This window comes from Zonotrichia albicollis, chromosome 5, assembly GCF_047830755.1.
Source record: "Zonotrichia albicollis isolate bZonAlb1 chromosome 5, bZonAlb1.hap1, whole genome shotgun sequence".
In the NCBI taxonomy this organism is placed as follows: domain Eukaryota; kingdom Metazoa; phylum Chordata; class Aves; order Passeriformes; family Passerellidae; genus Zonotrichia; species Zonotrichia albicollis.
In genome coordinates, this window is record NC_133823.1 from 72,220,201 (window position 1) to 72,237,458 (window position 17,258).

Genomic DNA, 17,258 nt, shown 5'->3' on the forward strand with positions numbered 1-17,258 from the left:
CTGGTGCTCCCCAGCTGCTACAGCATGTCAGCAGCTTTAGTGCTGCAGTGCTTTACAGTGCAGCATTGGGGAAACCAGAGGAACCAGGAGTGACCTTCAGGTGCAGCTGTGCCCAGGGAGCCACAGGAGTGTGGCAGCAGGGACACAGACTCTGTCTCAGCACCATCACTGAGCCACACAGACCTGTTCTCCTCATTACCCCATCTTTAAAGAGCATTTTGAGAGGCTTTTCCTGCCCCCATTTTTTATTATTTACATTATTGCTACTGCTATATTCTGTTTAAAGGAAGAAATGCCCTTCCTGATAGCATCTTTGTTTTCCTCCTAAGAAATGAGATTTTCAGCAGGAACATAACTTTTGTGTCCATATATCCAACTACCAACCATTACTGTCCCACTTTCAAAGGCATGTGTAACAAGAAATACATTATTTTGTTACTGCTCTGCACATAATATCTAGATATTTACAAGAAAGCCTCACAAAAGTTAGTGCATTTAAGATATTCTGTAGTAAGATCATTATTCACTTGCATTTGCTTCTCATTTCAGAAGGATACTGAAGGTTATTTCTTATCTCACTTCATATATGCACAGTTACCATTACCAACAGTAATGTCATTTTTCTATTGTTCACAATATATAAACTTTTATATTTATACTAATAACCCATCTTACCAATCAATCCCCCTGTGGTAGTTATTTCTATTAAAGAACTGTACCTCCTCAAAGGTTTTTGGGCTGGGGGAGTTACTAATGATGGAAGGATGCATGATCAGGAACAAATACAAGGCTGTAGTACCTGCAAATAGGATAAAAGTCCAAGATTTAAAATAAAAATATACACACACACATTTTTGGGGGGATCATAGCTGCAGATAGGACTAAATCAGCTTTTTCCATTTCAATTCACTGAGGGGATGTTGATTTATGTCACCTAAGATCCTGCACTTTCTCTGAGCTTTTAGAATTAGGACATTTAAATAACTGTAATTAGTTAATACAGACAACTGGGGTACCAGTGTTGAAATCTGTTTTTCCAACTTAAAATAATAGTGTTTCAAAAAATAATGATTTATGTATATGAGACTGTCACAAAGATAAGTTTTTAAAATCCTGCATTCATTTGCTTTTGGGGATTGGTGAAGATAAAAGGAATTTTGCAATTTCCTGATTACAGATAAGAAAAATAACCATTGAGTAAATTTATAGACCAGTGCAATCTTGTAATTAAAACTGCCCATTAGGAACTTCTTGACTTGGAAAAAAAAATGCCAAGAAATAATATTCTATGAACAAGACACACACAAGAACTTGCAATTCAGAATCCAACCCATCTGAAAGATGTCTCTGTCCTGTCCTTTTCCTTCTTCCACTTTGACAAGAGCTTGTCTGTCTTGTTCACCTCTTTATTCAAGTTTACTCATTTTGACATAAATCACACACACAAAAAACCTGACACACACCTGAACCCTGCATTTTCAATGTGTACTGACTGCTGCCATAATTTACATGATTTAAGCTATATTTGCATGGTATCCAAAAACAACAAAATGCTGTTGGATGATCAAGATCTCTACAGAGCAGCCTGAGTCAGCAGTGATGAATTGTTTTATGTATCTGAACTTACACCCAGCCTATCCTGTTGGGATAAAAGAAAATCTCACCAGTTTTCTGGGGTCCTACAACCAAGAATTTTGGTAACCGATCACAGGTTTTTTCCTTAGACCAGATATCTTTGTGCCGTTTGTCATCACAGGGGTTCTGCAACAGAGAAGAATACTCAGAATTTCATTGGTAATCACATCTGAAAAGGTTCATATATAAATTACCTATTTTTCAACCATGTACAAATATTCTTACCAGGAATTATTATTTTTCCTTATGACTGAAAACCAATGCATTCCAGAACTATTCCAGTGACTCTGAATGGGATTTCCAATGTAACCAGGTCAAAACCTGTTTCGCTTAAGATTCTGGAATTTTTTTTAAGAAGCATGTTGAAGAAATATATCCTACACATATATAGTTGACCCATTCCTGTAACAGCTACCACACTATATATGCTGCATTTTAAAACTAAAAGAGTAAGTTGATTATGATTTAAGGCTTTCTATTCACCAATACATATTCTGATCTTCCATTTCAAATCAGTACCTAATAGTAATATTTAATCTTTGCTGCTTCAATTGAATCAGTTTAAATTTGTTCTGGAAATGCTACTCACAAACAATTTTTGACACTGTTGTTTGGCAATATTGCACTGAGATGAAGAGAATTATCTTCATGTACCCCTCTGAGGCTTAAGAATATATATCTGTATTCAAAATCACATCAATTATGGACAAAATGCACCACATACAGTAAGTCTTAGTGGCTGTAACTTAAAAATGTCTTTCTTATCATTATAATTCTAAGTAATTATAATTTTCCAAGTAATTTGGCTACAGGGTAATTTCCATTTTAAAAATTATTCTTAGTATTATGTAAAATCCTTGACATTTCCCCCTCTGGTTCAATGTTTTATTCAAAACCAGCATGAATTCCAAGATGCATATTTAAGTACAAATTTGCAAGCTCAGATCCTAAGTTGGCAATTCAATATTCAACGCTGGAAAACATTTTAGTAAGCAAGCTTACATACATTTTAATGTTTGATTTAGTAAAGTTTGCTCCTTAGAGTATTTCCACCAAGCCACCTTAATAAGATTTTATTTGGTTTAATATTATCACTGTCAGGACTCAGGTATCTACAGCTTCCTGGCAAACTTCTTCCTTGGGCAGCTCCCAGCCTACTGTAAATAACTTCTGATTATCTCATCTACTTCCACCTGGCTAATTAGGGTATCCATGGTCTTAATGCTATTTTCTCTTCTTGGATGCCCTCTTCTCCTTACATACTTGGAGAAAAACTCATTTCTTTAACTGCTAGAAGATGCACATAAATCTGCCTGTCAAATGCTTTAATCCTGTTAGTTCCAAAAGGAGAAGAGAAATAACACAACATGGACTTGCCTGCTTTTCCCCACATTTTTAAAGGCAAGTAGTGTCACAAATAAAACAAATTAAAAGATAATTTTAATAATTATTATTATTAATCTTTACTAATTTAAAATTAAAGATAATTTTAATTGCACATCCCAACGCATAATAATTACATGGCCTTTAACAAGTGCTGGGGACCACAATCACATCCCGAAACTTCAGTTGCCTATTTTATGGAACAAACTTTAAAATATACTGCTTTTCTCTACAAGAAACTGAAACAAAGAATTAAAAGACCCAAAAAAACACCAAGACTATTTTTTTCTGATCTCTTGCTCAGCCTTCACCTGCCAGAGAGGGTCCTTCTGCTCAGGGAATAGCTCAAAATACTTGTGAGCCAGCTGGACGGGGGGCAGGGTTTGCAGTCTCAGGTTTGTCCAGGTGTGCACGAAGTTGGCCAGGTTGACAAAGGTGTACAAGCCCAGGCGGTCGTTGCCGTAATTGGACAGGTGTGTCATGAAGATGCTGATCTGGGGAGACAAAAGGAACAGCGCGCCTCGAGTCCCTGCATCGCTAGGTGGCACTGCAGCCCCGGGGAATGGAACTCTCACTGCACTCTGCTCCTGGGGCAGCAGCCTCGGATCGCCCTCACACAGCCCTCACTGAACCTCATCCCTCTGCTCACATCAAGTCCATGCAAGATGGCTGGAGCAGGGCCATGAGCTCTGGGAGCTGCAGGATGTGCAGGGCTGCCTTGGGGCCACACTGCCAGCACCTTCATGTGCACTCACTTCAGAGCACACGGCAAAAGCAGTGCCCGCTGCTTTGCTTTAAGGGGAATATAAATGAAATACTAAAAAAAATATATATTTCTGTGTTGGAGATTTTTTCAGAAATGGCTCAGAAGGCAGCTGTGAGGAGCAAATTCTCACAGCCTGTTTCTGTAAACAGTAGAAGTTCTCAGGTTGTTTTTAATTACAAGTAAAAGTGACAAACATGAAGGCCTTGAGAACCTTGCATACCAGAGTTCTCAGGCAGCTTTCTCATAACAAGTGGATATTCTATCTTTGGCTGTTTTGGGAAAGTAAAACTTTTGAGAACCCAAATCTTGGTATTGGAAACAAAAGGAGGGGTTGGTGTGTTATCTCTGACCTATTGTGAACTCGGGTTTGCAATATGCATGAACTTGGTTAACACGGTTATAAAAAGTGACTGAGTCAATAAACGGAGTCAGATGCTGAACCAACACAAAGGTGGGTCTTCTCCCTCCACTTCAATATTTCTGTATATTCTATACTATAATATCTATTTATAATATACTATATCAATTTATAATATAATATCTGTATATAATATAACATAGTAACTTTTTATAATATAATTTCTGTTTTCATGGAAGAGTAAGGATGCCACAGACCAGGGAAACAGCTGAGCTCTATTGCTGTGACTTTAATATGCAAAACAGACAAAAAAAAAAAAAAAATCTGAAACCTGAGTACTTTCAAATAACTGCATGGAATATTCCCAAACAAAAACCACCAGAAGTTTGAAGGCTGCTGGTGTGTTACTCTCCCAGTATCTTACTATGAAGGTGATGCCCAGATTCACCCTCCCATTCCAGCCCTTGCTCCAAGATAAACTCTCCAGACTAAATTCCATTAAAAAATTAGAAACATGACTCTTTTTATAAATAAATCTGCTAATGCCATGAATGAGTAATTTCTATTTAAAGTAAAACCTGAAGGAAGCCGCTTCAATAAAATAAAAGCTTATCATAGTCATAATGCTGAAATTAGTTCAGGAACTGAAGTTAATCTTTTGTAAAGGAATTCCAGTCCTCAGCTTCAAGAAAGAAAAAGAAAATAATGAAAACTGGTATTTACAGTAAAATCAGAAGATACACAGTGCTAAATCACGAGGAGATGATCTTTCTTTGTGGGTAGGGCTGAGGCACCAGATGTGCAACCTTTTCAAGTTTCCTTTTTCATCTCAGTTCTCAACCCAGGAGCAGAGCAGCCACAGGACCACGTTGTTCTCACTAAAGTCACAATCAGCAGGTTTCCATAAAAAAGGTTACCCTGCTTTCCTGACAGCCCCTTTCTTTCCTACATGTGGGCTGAACTCTGACATTTTAATGTCAATTCATCTCCTGGCAACTCCTTACCTGCCAACAGCTACTGCACTGCCATGAAAGAAAAAGCAAAAGAAGTTGAAAAGATTGCCAGTTCAGGGAAAATATAATTATTATTTCCCTGAAGAGAATATCACTGTAATTCCAAGAATGCCAGAACAGGCTCAGAAATTGACTGGACATATCATCATAAATCATTTCCAGCACACAAAACTGTGTCAGTGGAGGGGAAAAATTATCTAAGACCTAAGCTCTCATTTTCGTTATATTTTTTAAGTCAAATACTTTATGGTTAATTATTTACAGCACAAAAATGATCAAATGCTGGTTGAAAACTTAAATGGCTGAATCTTGTAAAGAAATCCATACTTAGCCAAGCAGATACATAACTTTACATTGTAGAAAAAGACTCTTCTAGATGGCATCACAAATACCAGAATCAGCTGAGAGGGATGGTGGATCACTGCCCACTTGCCTGTGCAGAAGGATGGGAACACACACCCATCCCCTTCCCTCTGCAGGTGCTGCCATTTCACACCAGGACAAAACACAATGATTATTTTTTCCCTTCCATACTGGGTTTATGATGCTGTAATTTGCTCTATTATACCAGGTTCTGAGTAATTCAAACAAGTTCTAATTAACAAGAATCATTATTCTTTCTCTGCAACTAATAGCATGCCAAAGATTTACTCTCTTGGAATCACCATCCTTTTAGGATTCCTTTAGGAGCTCTAAAAGGAATCCTTTGTGGCCATGTCCCAAGGCTAGACCTAGTAAATAACACCATTTGTTCACAAATCTTCCACCTCTGGGAAATGCTGTAAAACACAGAACTTCACATATTTCTTTATTCCTCCTTCAATAGGGAAGCAGCTGTGAATATATTTATATTTACTCTAACAAGCATTTTAACCTCCCTTTCAGATAAAAAGAGCTGATTTGCTTTTATTATTTACAGCACTCTTCTCGAGTAATTTCTTTCAGGCATCTCAGCATTTTCTTTATTTCAGTGCAGAAGGATCACCCTTTTTTAGCTGTTCCTCATAAACAAACCATCATCTGGGTTGCACTTCAATGCACACCCTCCATGGGATTTAATATCCTTCACAAGGGAACTGAAATGGAATGCAGACAGTTTTTAAAATGATGCTTTGGGACTAAATCTGGCCTCTGGGCAGCAGCTCCTTTGCTGCTCTCACACAATTTCACATCAGGGCTGCAAAGGTGCTCTGCCTTCTCCTTCAGCTTCTCCTCAGGATTTTCTTATTGCCCAGAGTGAAAGGGTCTAAGTTTCATTTGCTCTCCTTCCTGAGTCCTGATCTTATTTGGGATTCAGACTGGTAGTGCAGAAATGTAGGGAAATGAGAACAAGCAGTCAGGAGACAGAGCTTTTACCTTTTTGACTGCTCATTCCATACAGGGCATTTCCTTACTACAACATTTCCCAGTTAGAGGCAATAGCTTTTAGGTCAACAAAGCAGAGCTGAGACTGAGAAGGAGCTGCTGCTATTAAATCATGTCTCAGGAAAAGATGAACCAGCATGATCTAATTGATGTATCAAGAGCAGAGAGATGCTTGATAAACAACTTACACAGAAGGAAATGATGCAGCAAGTTACCCAGCTTTTAGTGATGGATGTCAGCTGGCTGGGTATTTAAAAAACACTGATCACTACAAAATCAAGATTATTAGGATCCTGCACCTATTGAAAATATACAAGGACACTACTCAAAGCAAGCTTCTGGAGTCTCAGTAACAGCTGCTGTTTTCTGATAAAACAGAGGAATGATATTACTCCCAAAGGAATGATAGCAGCATTCCCAAGAGTGACCAGCCCTTCCTAGGGCCCCTGGCTTCTTCAAGGAGTCTCTCTCAAGCTGCCAGGATCAGACCCCAGAGCAGAGAGAAGACTTTTTTAGCTATCAACTGCAGCAGAAAGGGAAGTGGAGGGAAGTCTGAGACTCGCAAGGCACTGATGTTCTTGAGGAATTTAATTATTCTGGCATTTCAAATCTACAGCTAGAAGAGCTGGTATTAAAAAAAAAAAAAACCAGGTAATGAACACTTATTACATACCAGGCACTTATTTTTTACCATATATAGATCTATTGCAGGCAATTCCAACTTGAATAAATTCCTACTAATAAACCAGTCATCAAGGTACTTTAGTCACAGGCACTGTGTCACCCTCCCATCTGTGCAAGAACATTGCAAGTTGCATTGAGGCCTCCCAACCCAATGAAGTTATGCACAACCCTTCAAATTGAAGTTAAATTATGATTGACAATTAATTTTGTGGTCTCAGCTAGGTACTCACAGCAGATACATTACCAATTTGGAATATTGCTGCTATTTTAGCTACTGAGCACATGTTTACAGGCCATGAGAGTACATCCAACTCTCACAACACCTATATTCCAATCAATTTGGCATTGTGCACACTGTTTGCAGTTCTGCTATTGTTTCCAAGTTACATCAAACAGTTTTGTTTCAGCTATTCAGAGTCAGTAACAGCAGGTTTTGCTCCATGAGACTGCCAAACTGATGGAACAACAAATCAGAGCAGAGTCTGCATTGAATAAGTATTTTTAATAGCTGCAAGACAGTCCTTTCAGACCTGGATGCTTGCAGAAAAGCTGTGCTCAATTCCACCACGGAGACTCCAGCCTGCAAGTCCCTTTTTAACCCTGAGGTTGTCCTGCTGCTTTCACAGCTGCCATGGACCTGTCCACTCCATTTACACAGTGGTGTCTGACCATAAATACAATGGAGCCAGGGAAGAGTTATGAGCTCAAACAAAATCATGTATTTGATGTAGTTCTGAATTGTTGATCTGACAGTCAGGAACCTCAAGTTTATTTTCTGCAGCTGCTCATTCCCCTGCTGACTCAGTAATGGTAGTACTGTTCAAAAGACTTGCTTCACTTTAAACCACTGGCACAAAGCTTTCCATTCAAGAATTTTAAGGATCACAGAAGAGTAAAGATTTCTGATTGCCACAGTTTCCATGCATTTCCTGCCCACTGTTACAAGGAATCAGCTCTAAAGAGACAGCTATTCTTGTCTGTTCCACAGCCCCTGCACAATGACTGTTCACTTGGGAAGTTTTTTTTCCTTTCTTATTCCACCCACAAAATACCAGACTCTGTCTGGCTTTTATGGGTGGGTTTTGAAGAATAGATAGGAAGGCAAAGAATACCTGTGCTTTGTAGTCAGCCAAAATGCTTGGCCAAACTGGTTTCTCTCCCTGCCCCACCTGATGGCAACTATTGCTGGAGTTCCAGGCATGAGAGGACAGGGGAGAGATGGAATTGATGCCTTTCTCACCCATGAAATGGGCTAGGCCTGTCAAACTGAACATCTCTCCTGCTTCTCACACTCAGAACAGTTAAATACGAGGTTCTGCCACGCAAGATGGACAGAAAGGGAAGATCTGAGTCAGAGGGTCTTTGATTTTGATTTTCTTCTGTAGTGCCAGTTCAGGGTCACACTAAGACACAGCAAGTTCTGCTGATGCTCATACAAATCCTCTCATTTTCAATGCTAAAGGAGATAATTCCTCCCTTGCTGCAAGTCAATTAGCTTAATAACAGCTCTACTGATTGCAACTGGGGAGAGGTAAAAATTAGAAGAAAATAATACTTAGAACTGAACGCACACAAAGACGACAATTATTTTAAGATCAGTCAAAGTGCCTAAAGCATTAACAGCCTTTCCTCTTCATCAGCACTGCTGTAACCACGTCAAGAGCACACAGCTGGCTGCACATTAGTTCCATTGTTGGGCTGTCAACCATTTGAAGGCTTTGACCAAATTCCTCTCCACAGGGCATTTTCCCTTTCCATCTGCAGGCACACAGTGCTTTGCAAGGAAGTGCATGGACGTGCACGTAATGCAATTACTGCATTCTGTTTGTTCTTCTTAGGGGCAGAAAAGGTACAGAAAAATTTCATGAACTGTTGGTTACCCTTCAACATTCATCTCACAGGATAGAAAAGCTCCAGATCTGTATCCTCTGCAGTTCCAAGGACCTGAGAAGCAATGGTACAGTTGACAGCAGTGTCTATACTGATCTCTTCATTATACATAGCTCAAAAGCTAATGGCTCACTTCCTACAAGGGACACATTTAGGAAACTGGTACAACTTTGTTCTAAGAAACACTGAACAGAAATTTGTTTTACTAATCCAAGAACTTCATGGCATTTTGCAGAGAAAGATGAATCTGAACTCACTGCAGATTCTAGTTTATCAGGAAAAATACTTGCTAAAATGTTTTAAAGACAGTACAGTGGTATGAAAAGCAGTAACTATGTGAGACAATAAACTAAAGATGTGTCTGACTGGGTAAGATACTCATCACTACACGCTTCTAAAATGCACATTTTCTTTGCAGCTTTGCCCCAGAATTCCCTGGCTAACAAGTACCTCCCTTAAAGTCAATTATTCAGCTGATAATGTGGGAGAAATAATGCCAGTACACCAATAATACAGGCTGCTGAAGCTTGCTTTTTCTTTTCCTGTGAAACATTTTGTGCAAGATCCTGATATAGCACCATCTTGCCCAAGGGCTGCTGCAGCCAGCAAGATCTTTAACAGGAGATAGACACAAAAATATTACTTGAAGATTGGTAATAGTGCTCTCTTTTTCAGCTTGGTGGCACTTCAGAATTTGGGATGGCATCCAGGGAGAGTGGTCAGGATCAGGTGCCAGCCACCAGTGCAGGGGTACCCATGCAAACCACAGGAACACAGCTTGCCAGCCATGAGATCTGCTGCTCCTGCAGCAGTGCAGCTGCTGGGTCCCAGTTCCACAAACAGCACCTGCAGAGCAGCATTTCCTGAGGCCTTTCCTACCTGCAGGACACCTGCTCTGGGAACAGGGCATCCCCTGCTTCTCAGGACAAAACCTCACACTGCACACACAGTCCTGGGGCTGGTGTGGTTCATCCTGCACAGGGTGGTTGATCAAGCACGCTGGAAGGAAGCAGAGACTCTCTCACAGCACTGCACAGCCAAAGCACTGAGAAATCCTGGCCTTCATTCTTAGGGGCACTTAGTTCAGAGCAGGGCACTCAGCTCCTGAAGTCTCAGCCTGGTAACTTACACTTCAAAAATGATATTCACTTCCCAATTAAATAGAATGAAGAAATGTGTTAAGATGAACATTTAATCCACATTCATATTTTCCAGGTTTGGAAACTAACTATTTATGTACTCATTATTGAGAACATTGTTTAGCTGACATTGTAATGATTCATGGGTGGTGTTTTCTCTTAGTTTTGTATCAGTGAAAAATAACATTTTGAAAATGCCTCATAATGGAATTTTTGCATCCTCTCAACAGCTGTGTTTCACATAAAGAAAACACAGCCATTTTAATGAAAACACAAGAAAGCTTATGAAATCCAAAAGGCTACTCCATACTTAGAATCCTGAAATGACTTAGTCTTCATTTTAATGCCTATATTTTTGACCAACTCTGACATAAATATATGCAAAACCTAAACCCCACAAATATAAAAATCTCAGTCTTTAAACTGACTATGTGACAGGTTAATGCTTAGAACCTCAGGAACTCTTTACAGCCAGATATTTAGAAACCAGATGCATTGTCTTTCCAGAGGCATTCCTTAGAAGGGGTCTTGGGCAGATTTGAGCATAATATTCATTTACAGTTATATCTAGAAAACACTGCATTTTAGCTTCTGTTCTTTTAGCCTGTATTGTATTTAGGATATCATAATTTTCAGAAGTAGGTGATCCCACAGTCTGCACAGCAATGCATGAATCAAAGACCTAACTGTAACGTGTAAAAAGACATTACTGTACTCACATTCCAGGATGTCAGGCAGACATGATCAATCCTCCATGATGAATATCAAAAATCAGGGATATTTCACTGCTTGTTTTCCCTTCCACTCTCTTCATTATTATTATTTAAAAGGCTTATGCCTCAAGAACACATATTACATTTTGCTGCTTCCCTACATTGTAAAATAGTTTTTGGCTGTTGTGGCTTTATTTCAAGGTGGAATATATTTTGTCCTGACTCAAAATACGGTTCTGTGCCTTCCTCTAATTTGCTCACTGAGTAACTTCTGGTCAAACCCCACATATTGCCAAAGGACTCTATGGTGCCAATGCCCTCCTCACCCAGTGAATTTTCCAGGTCTCAGCTCTGTTAACCTGGGGTTGGAAGCAGATGGACTTGAAGGTGCCTCCCACCCTCCACCATCCCATGACTGATTCTATGCTGTGCCTGGAATGACACAATCATCAAAGCCAGGACTGCAACCAGGGAAACCACATGTGTGCTATGGAAATAAAGTTTGTATTTCCCAATTCTGCTGTGTGAACATGAAAAAGGGGAACAAAACACAGTAACTGCTCTCAAAGAGCCAAAACTATAGCCTGAAAGAATCTGGGGCTTGCAAAATACACCTCCATATAAACTGCTGAAATAGCTTTCAGAAATTGTTTTCCTTTGGACTGCATTACATTGCAGAAGATTAAAAAAGGGCACATAACATTTAGGTTTATTAAAAAAATATTTAGGTTATTCCAAAAGATTTGAGTGGAAATATGTTTTGTTCCCTTTGGTGTTCCCAGTGACTACATTTCTATAAAACAGCAGAACTTTGTTTATATCTTTGATTTGGATCCCAAATGAAAACCTCATGTAAAAGCTTGTCTAAGAGGTCACTTTTGAGGCAGCTGACCTAACCCCACACCATTCTGAAATACTACACTGCTCTGTAGTTTCAGCACCTCACTTCTTGTTTATCTTCCATTAAAGAGAAATGAAAGGTTAAGCAGATACGGTTCATTTACTCAGATCTTTTCTTTTAACTGTGTGGTTCTTTTATTGGATCTCTCCTTTGAAGCTGCTATGAGAGAGCAACTGAAATTTCTCAAAACTGACTGGAGCCCAAGCATTCCTTGCTTGCAGCCTTCTCACCTCAGTAAGTGCTCCCAACACTTGGCATCACAACTTTGGCACAGCAGAGAAATGAACTTGACCTGAGATACTCACAGCAGTTCTTCACATTCTAATTCTCTGAAATATTAAATCTCAGGGGTCTTGTTGCATGCAAAAAGTAAAGAACAAGACAGGCTGGCACTGCTGCATTACTAACAACACATATCAAAAAAAGGTGGAGGCTGCTTTGTACAATTAACAGAACACACATCTTAATTTAAATAACTGAAAAAGCAAAAGAACTCACTGTCAGTAACCATTACTGTTTAGGAGACTCAGCTGAGCAGCCCTGGAACATTCAGTGACTTTTTCTTCAATAATTTAAAAAAAAAAAAAAATTTAAAAATTGCACTGTACTTACTGGATTGAGAACCACTGTGAAGAACAACTCTCCTCCTTGAATACTTTTGTCTAATTCCTTTGGACCTCCAGGATACTCTTTATAGAAAATAGTGTGGGTGAATAAGCCACAAGTTTGCCTTGGAAGCACCTGAATTTATGAAAAATACATTAAAAATTCAAGAGTTTATACTTTTAATGAGATGATAAAAGTCAGAGAAGTAACACAGATAATTGCTGGGTATATTTGGCCTCTCAACTTTGCTGGAAATCAATACTGATCTAGATAAATTATTATCACTAAAATCATAGCATCCAAAAATTCATCATTTTTTGTTTGAAACTGGAGACTGATCTCTATCACCAAATTACAATTCCAGAGCCTCATCCAACTCATCCTGTCCATAACACCTCATCCTAAATCCAAGTATTTGAAGTCTAGAGACTTAAAATAATGTGAAAGATAATCTAAAATATTATCAGTCTATATCGTATCAATCAGTTCCACTTTTATCTGAATGATGGCTTTGTTGTAAATTGAAACTCTAATTGGAAAGGCAAATTGGGTTTCCTCTGGCTTAGGCATCACCACCAATAATTCCACTATGACAAACAGGGAAATTTGTCAGTAATGCTCACCTTATAATAAAGATTTACTTCTCATTCAACTGTGCTATTTTTTTAAGACTGGTTGAAATATGTAGTACAAGCAAAATTATTTTCAAAAACATTCCAAGAACAAATCTTTTGAATATGAAGAACTACTAAATGCAGTTATGTTTTTCATCAGAAACTCAAAATATTTTCTCCTGAATTCAGAAAATAATTTACTGGAGAGTATTCCAATTATGTCTATTCCTTATGGAAAATCATGAGCTGAGTATGGATGTTCATGTATAACGCTTAACTGGGATTGTTATGATAGATTAACTTTTTTTTTTTCTTGTGAATAGAGAATACTGTGATCATGAATTGTAAATTGTGTTGTCAGAAAATGTATGGATTTTGTGCATCTGCTACAGACTTGCCTAAGTTTTTAACAAACCTTTGCTTTTCACAGAAGAAATATGAGAACAATTTTTCAGAGGCAGGGAATGAAGCTGTACTGGATGGGAGGTGCTCTGACAAATCTTACACAGCAATGCTCCTACTGAGTGTGTTCATTACTATTGGCCTGCAGATGTAAAATATTGCTGCATTTGCCCTGGAGAACTGAGAGCTTGAGACTCCCTGAACAGGTGGCTTTATATGACTCGTTTTGGAAAGAGATTTTTGGCTGCAGTGTCCTTGTGTTAAATCTCATTATGTGTCTTCAAATGACGTGTTTTTACAAATATTTATGGAAGGGATTTTTGGAGATTCTGAGTCAATCTGTCTTCCCCAAATGCTTAGTGCTCCCTAAGCACATCCACAAACCCATTATTTCACACGCAGTGATTGCTTTGAGGAGTACAAACTGTAGCTCAACTCTATATTGGTGTCAGCTTTGTTCCTAGATTTCTGGAGATCATTTTCATTTGCTTCACCCAAAAATAGATCAAAATGCTAAATTACTACTGCTTAGCTTAGCAAAGTGGTATCCATGGCAACCCAAGAACAAAACCAGAATTCTGTTCTAAGTGTTGTGCCAAGGCTCTCAAGCTCCCTGAAGTGCCTGCTGCAGCCAGAGGTACAACAGGACCCCATTCACTGCTCTCCCACACGCTCCAAAAGAAAGTGACTTGGCAAGATGCCACCAAGTATTTTGGAAAGCTGTTTTGAAACACTTCTGAGGTAATACTGATGAGATGTGAACCCAAAATAGCCTCCATCTCAGTGCCCAGATGGAAACAGCACAACCCTTCCATGTCAGTTGGGTACAAAAGCCCTTCCTTTGGCAAACGTGGCTGTCAGTGACAGTGCTGAGAGTTAGGAAATGCAGTGGGATTTGAGAGCACTTGGGTAGCCTGGAGGTGGTGTGGGGGGTGTCTTCCTTCCCCACAGCTCCTGAGGCTCTGGGTTAAACCAGGCTGCAAAGCCCAGCCCGTATTTGTGTATGGCAGGAAGCCAAACAAGGGCAGCCATGCACAATTCAAAGGGGAGACAAAAATATGTACCCAGCCAGATCCAGATTCTGAGGTGGCATAATCTGGCAATACTCTTTTGCAGTTAATGGTACCATGCAAATTTAAAACCTGACCGAAATCTAACCCAGCAGAGTGTGTTAAATGATGCTAAATTGACTTTTTGCTCAGCTCTCTGAACCAGCATTAACCACAGGACTAGAACAGCTAACAGCCTGTTAGCTGCTGTCAGCAGGGTGCCACCTTTATCAGCAGAAACATCACCAGCAACAGACTGATTTTAATTAACAAGACACTGTGAAATATACCTTGCTACTTATGCACAGCAATGTGTGCTTCTCACAGTGTGAACTCTCAGGATACCCTGCTTTTCCACTTAAAAGGAAATGGTTCATGAAATGGCAGAGTGCAAAATGAACATCAGCAACACAACTCACCATGATGTTTTTGTGGATGAAGCCTCGTCTATACCTTGCAGGTTTCAGATGTGGGTATTCTTCTGTGCTGGTTACTCTGATGTTCCAGACCTTTTTCCAGGCATCATAAAGTTGAACATGTACTGGATAGACTCCTGAGTGGTGTGGAGCCACTGCATAGCCCAAGTCAGTTGGAATACCATGTTCCTAAGACATAACAGAACAATGGCAGCACTCAAAAAATTAAACTTGATGTTCTGGTATTTCTCAAATGCTTTGTTTGTGAAAGACCAAGAACAGGTCTGAAATTCAAAAAACATTAATATCAAAATACGATTATCTGGAAGGAGATGGAGGGCAGCATGGTGAAGGCGAAACACAGGATTGTAAGACAAAACCTTTTTAGAAAATATTTTTGTGAGTAGGCAGGGAAGAAGGATATAAATGCATTTTACATTGGTTTATTCAATCTACATGAAACAGAAAGCTGCACACTTCCAAGTTCTTGCAAGTAATTTGCTCACAAACTCTGATTTCAGAGAGATAATCACTGGCACATTCTCAACACAACACGTAGCATTTGGCAGCTACAACTACAAAACCACAATTTCCACTACAGGTCCCTTCACGATTACTTGGATGAGGAGCTGAATTGCAGAGTTACTGCATCTCCCCTCTAGTCCATTCAAAAGACAAATCCATTTTCCAAAACCAGCTGAACTATTTCAGTGTCATGTTACAAATGGAAGACAGATAACCACTTGGAACAATCTACAGGCAGAGGCTGTACAGCCAACCCTTCTGTAGCACATTGCCTATTTTTGAAGACTGCTGGCATTTATTGTGTGTACATACCTTGGTGCCATTACATTCTCTTCACACCCAATGCATTTTCCTTCAGGTGACTTTTCAAAGGAACAGTTTATAGCAGATATTCCTTGCAGTCTGATCAGAGGAATGCACAGTAAGGTATCATTTTGCCACGATTTAGGAAGACTGCCTTTGAATTGTTAAGAGTTTTGAATATGGCTTGAATTGATACAGTCATCTCCACCATATTTCCTCATCATACTGTGCCTGCAAAGCACTGGCTGGTACCTGGACCTCTTCCTTTGAATCAACTAGGTACTAAGGAACATGAAAATCTCTAGAAAAATGGGTGTGTGCTGTTAGTAAAACCATTTATTGTGTGTAACACACACACCTGGTTCAATCACAGTGCAGAACCCTGAGTTCTCTATGTTTAAAGAATGGTGAAATTCTTGTTTGCCTTTAGGAATTTATGGCACACATAAAGGGCACCATGTGTAATCTGCCAAGCTGGAATGAGTAACATCTGCCCTCCTGGCTGTACTGCATGAGAAGATAAAGAGTAGATACTCCATCAGTTACACTGCTTCACACGATTTAATTCCATCACAGATAATCCAATTCTTCTTCCTTTTATCTTTCTTACTGCCCTTAAGCATGCATAAACATCAGAAAGGAAAATATTCACAGATCATGTTAGAAACTGCATTCTCTAACATCCCACTGCATCTCCTTCATTTATCTATAAACAAAAGTCTGATTTTTAAGGCTTCTCCCCTCGAGTTTCACAACAGGCAGTAATAAGAACATAATCTAAATCTTTCACTCTAATAAGGGGCCTATCATCTTCAATGAATTATTATTTCTCCATTATTCCTCACTGACTGTTATATTCCCCAGTAAAGCATCTCCCACACAATACACACATTGAGTGAATAAAGCACCAGGCATCAGCAATTCTGGCCTCTTTCAAAAAAGTGGCTACTTCTCTATGTTATTAATTTAAGTGCTCTGAGCAAATGAAACAGTGAGTAGCTTCATGTCTGTATGTCTAAACATGAAAAAAAATTAACAGAAAATATTTGCAAGCTTTAAGAGCATTGAAAGTAGCAAAGAAAATGGCAACTGCTGAAGTTACATAAACCAGGGCTGAAAATGCATTATTCTTACACCACTCTCACAATTACATCCTGCACATTAATCCCAGAGGATGTCTGAGGCCACACAGAACTACAAGGACCATTTGATTTCCAGTGGAGCTCGCACCAGCACACAGAATCATATTAAAAGGGCAATTCTGGACACAAGATTTTTAAATTTCCAAGAATCTAACACCTACTGCAATGCTTTCTTGAAAGGAAACATTAAAGCAGAGCTGTCCTGTACTCAGTACAACTACAATTCACAGCAAACTAGGTGAAGTCTTGGTTTGAAAGAAAGCATGTGTCTCACTTAAAGCCAAGATTTCAAATAAAACCTTTAATTGGCTGATAGTCAGGTCTATCCTTTTCTCCTACACTCACTGACACATG

The 17,258-nt window shown here is 39.2% G+C and overlaps 1 protein-coding gene across 2 annotated transcripts in view; it reads right to left on the reverse strand.

Moving 5' to 3' along the window:
• LOC102073780 (bifunctional heparan sulfate N-deacetylase/N-sulfotransferase 3) overlaps window positions 1–17,258 on the reverse strand; it is a 53,402-nt gene that overhangs the window by 9,302 nt on the left and 26,842 nt on the right. For both annotated transcript variants that reach the window (XM_074542067.1, XM_074542068.1), the window contains exons 5-9: window positions 14,938–15,123; window positions 12,460–12,588; window positions 3,330–3,512; window positions 1,665–1,761; window positions 676–799 (exon numbers count right to left, since the gene is read on the reverse strand). In XM_074542067.1, coding sequence (XP_074398168.1) covers window positions 676–799; window positions 1,665–1,761; window positions 3,330–3,512; window positions 12,460–12,588; window positions 14,938–15,123 — 719 coding nt within the window. The remainder of the gene's footprint in view (window positions 1–675; window positions 800–1,664; window positions 1,762–3,329; window positions 3,513–12,459; window positions 12,589–14,937; window positions 15,124–17,258) is intronic.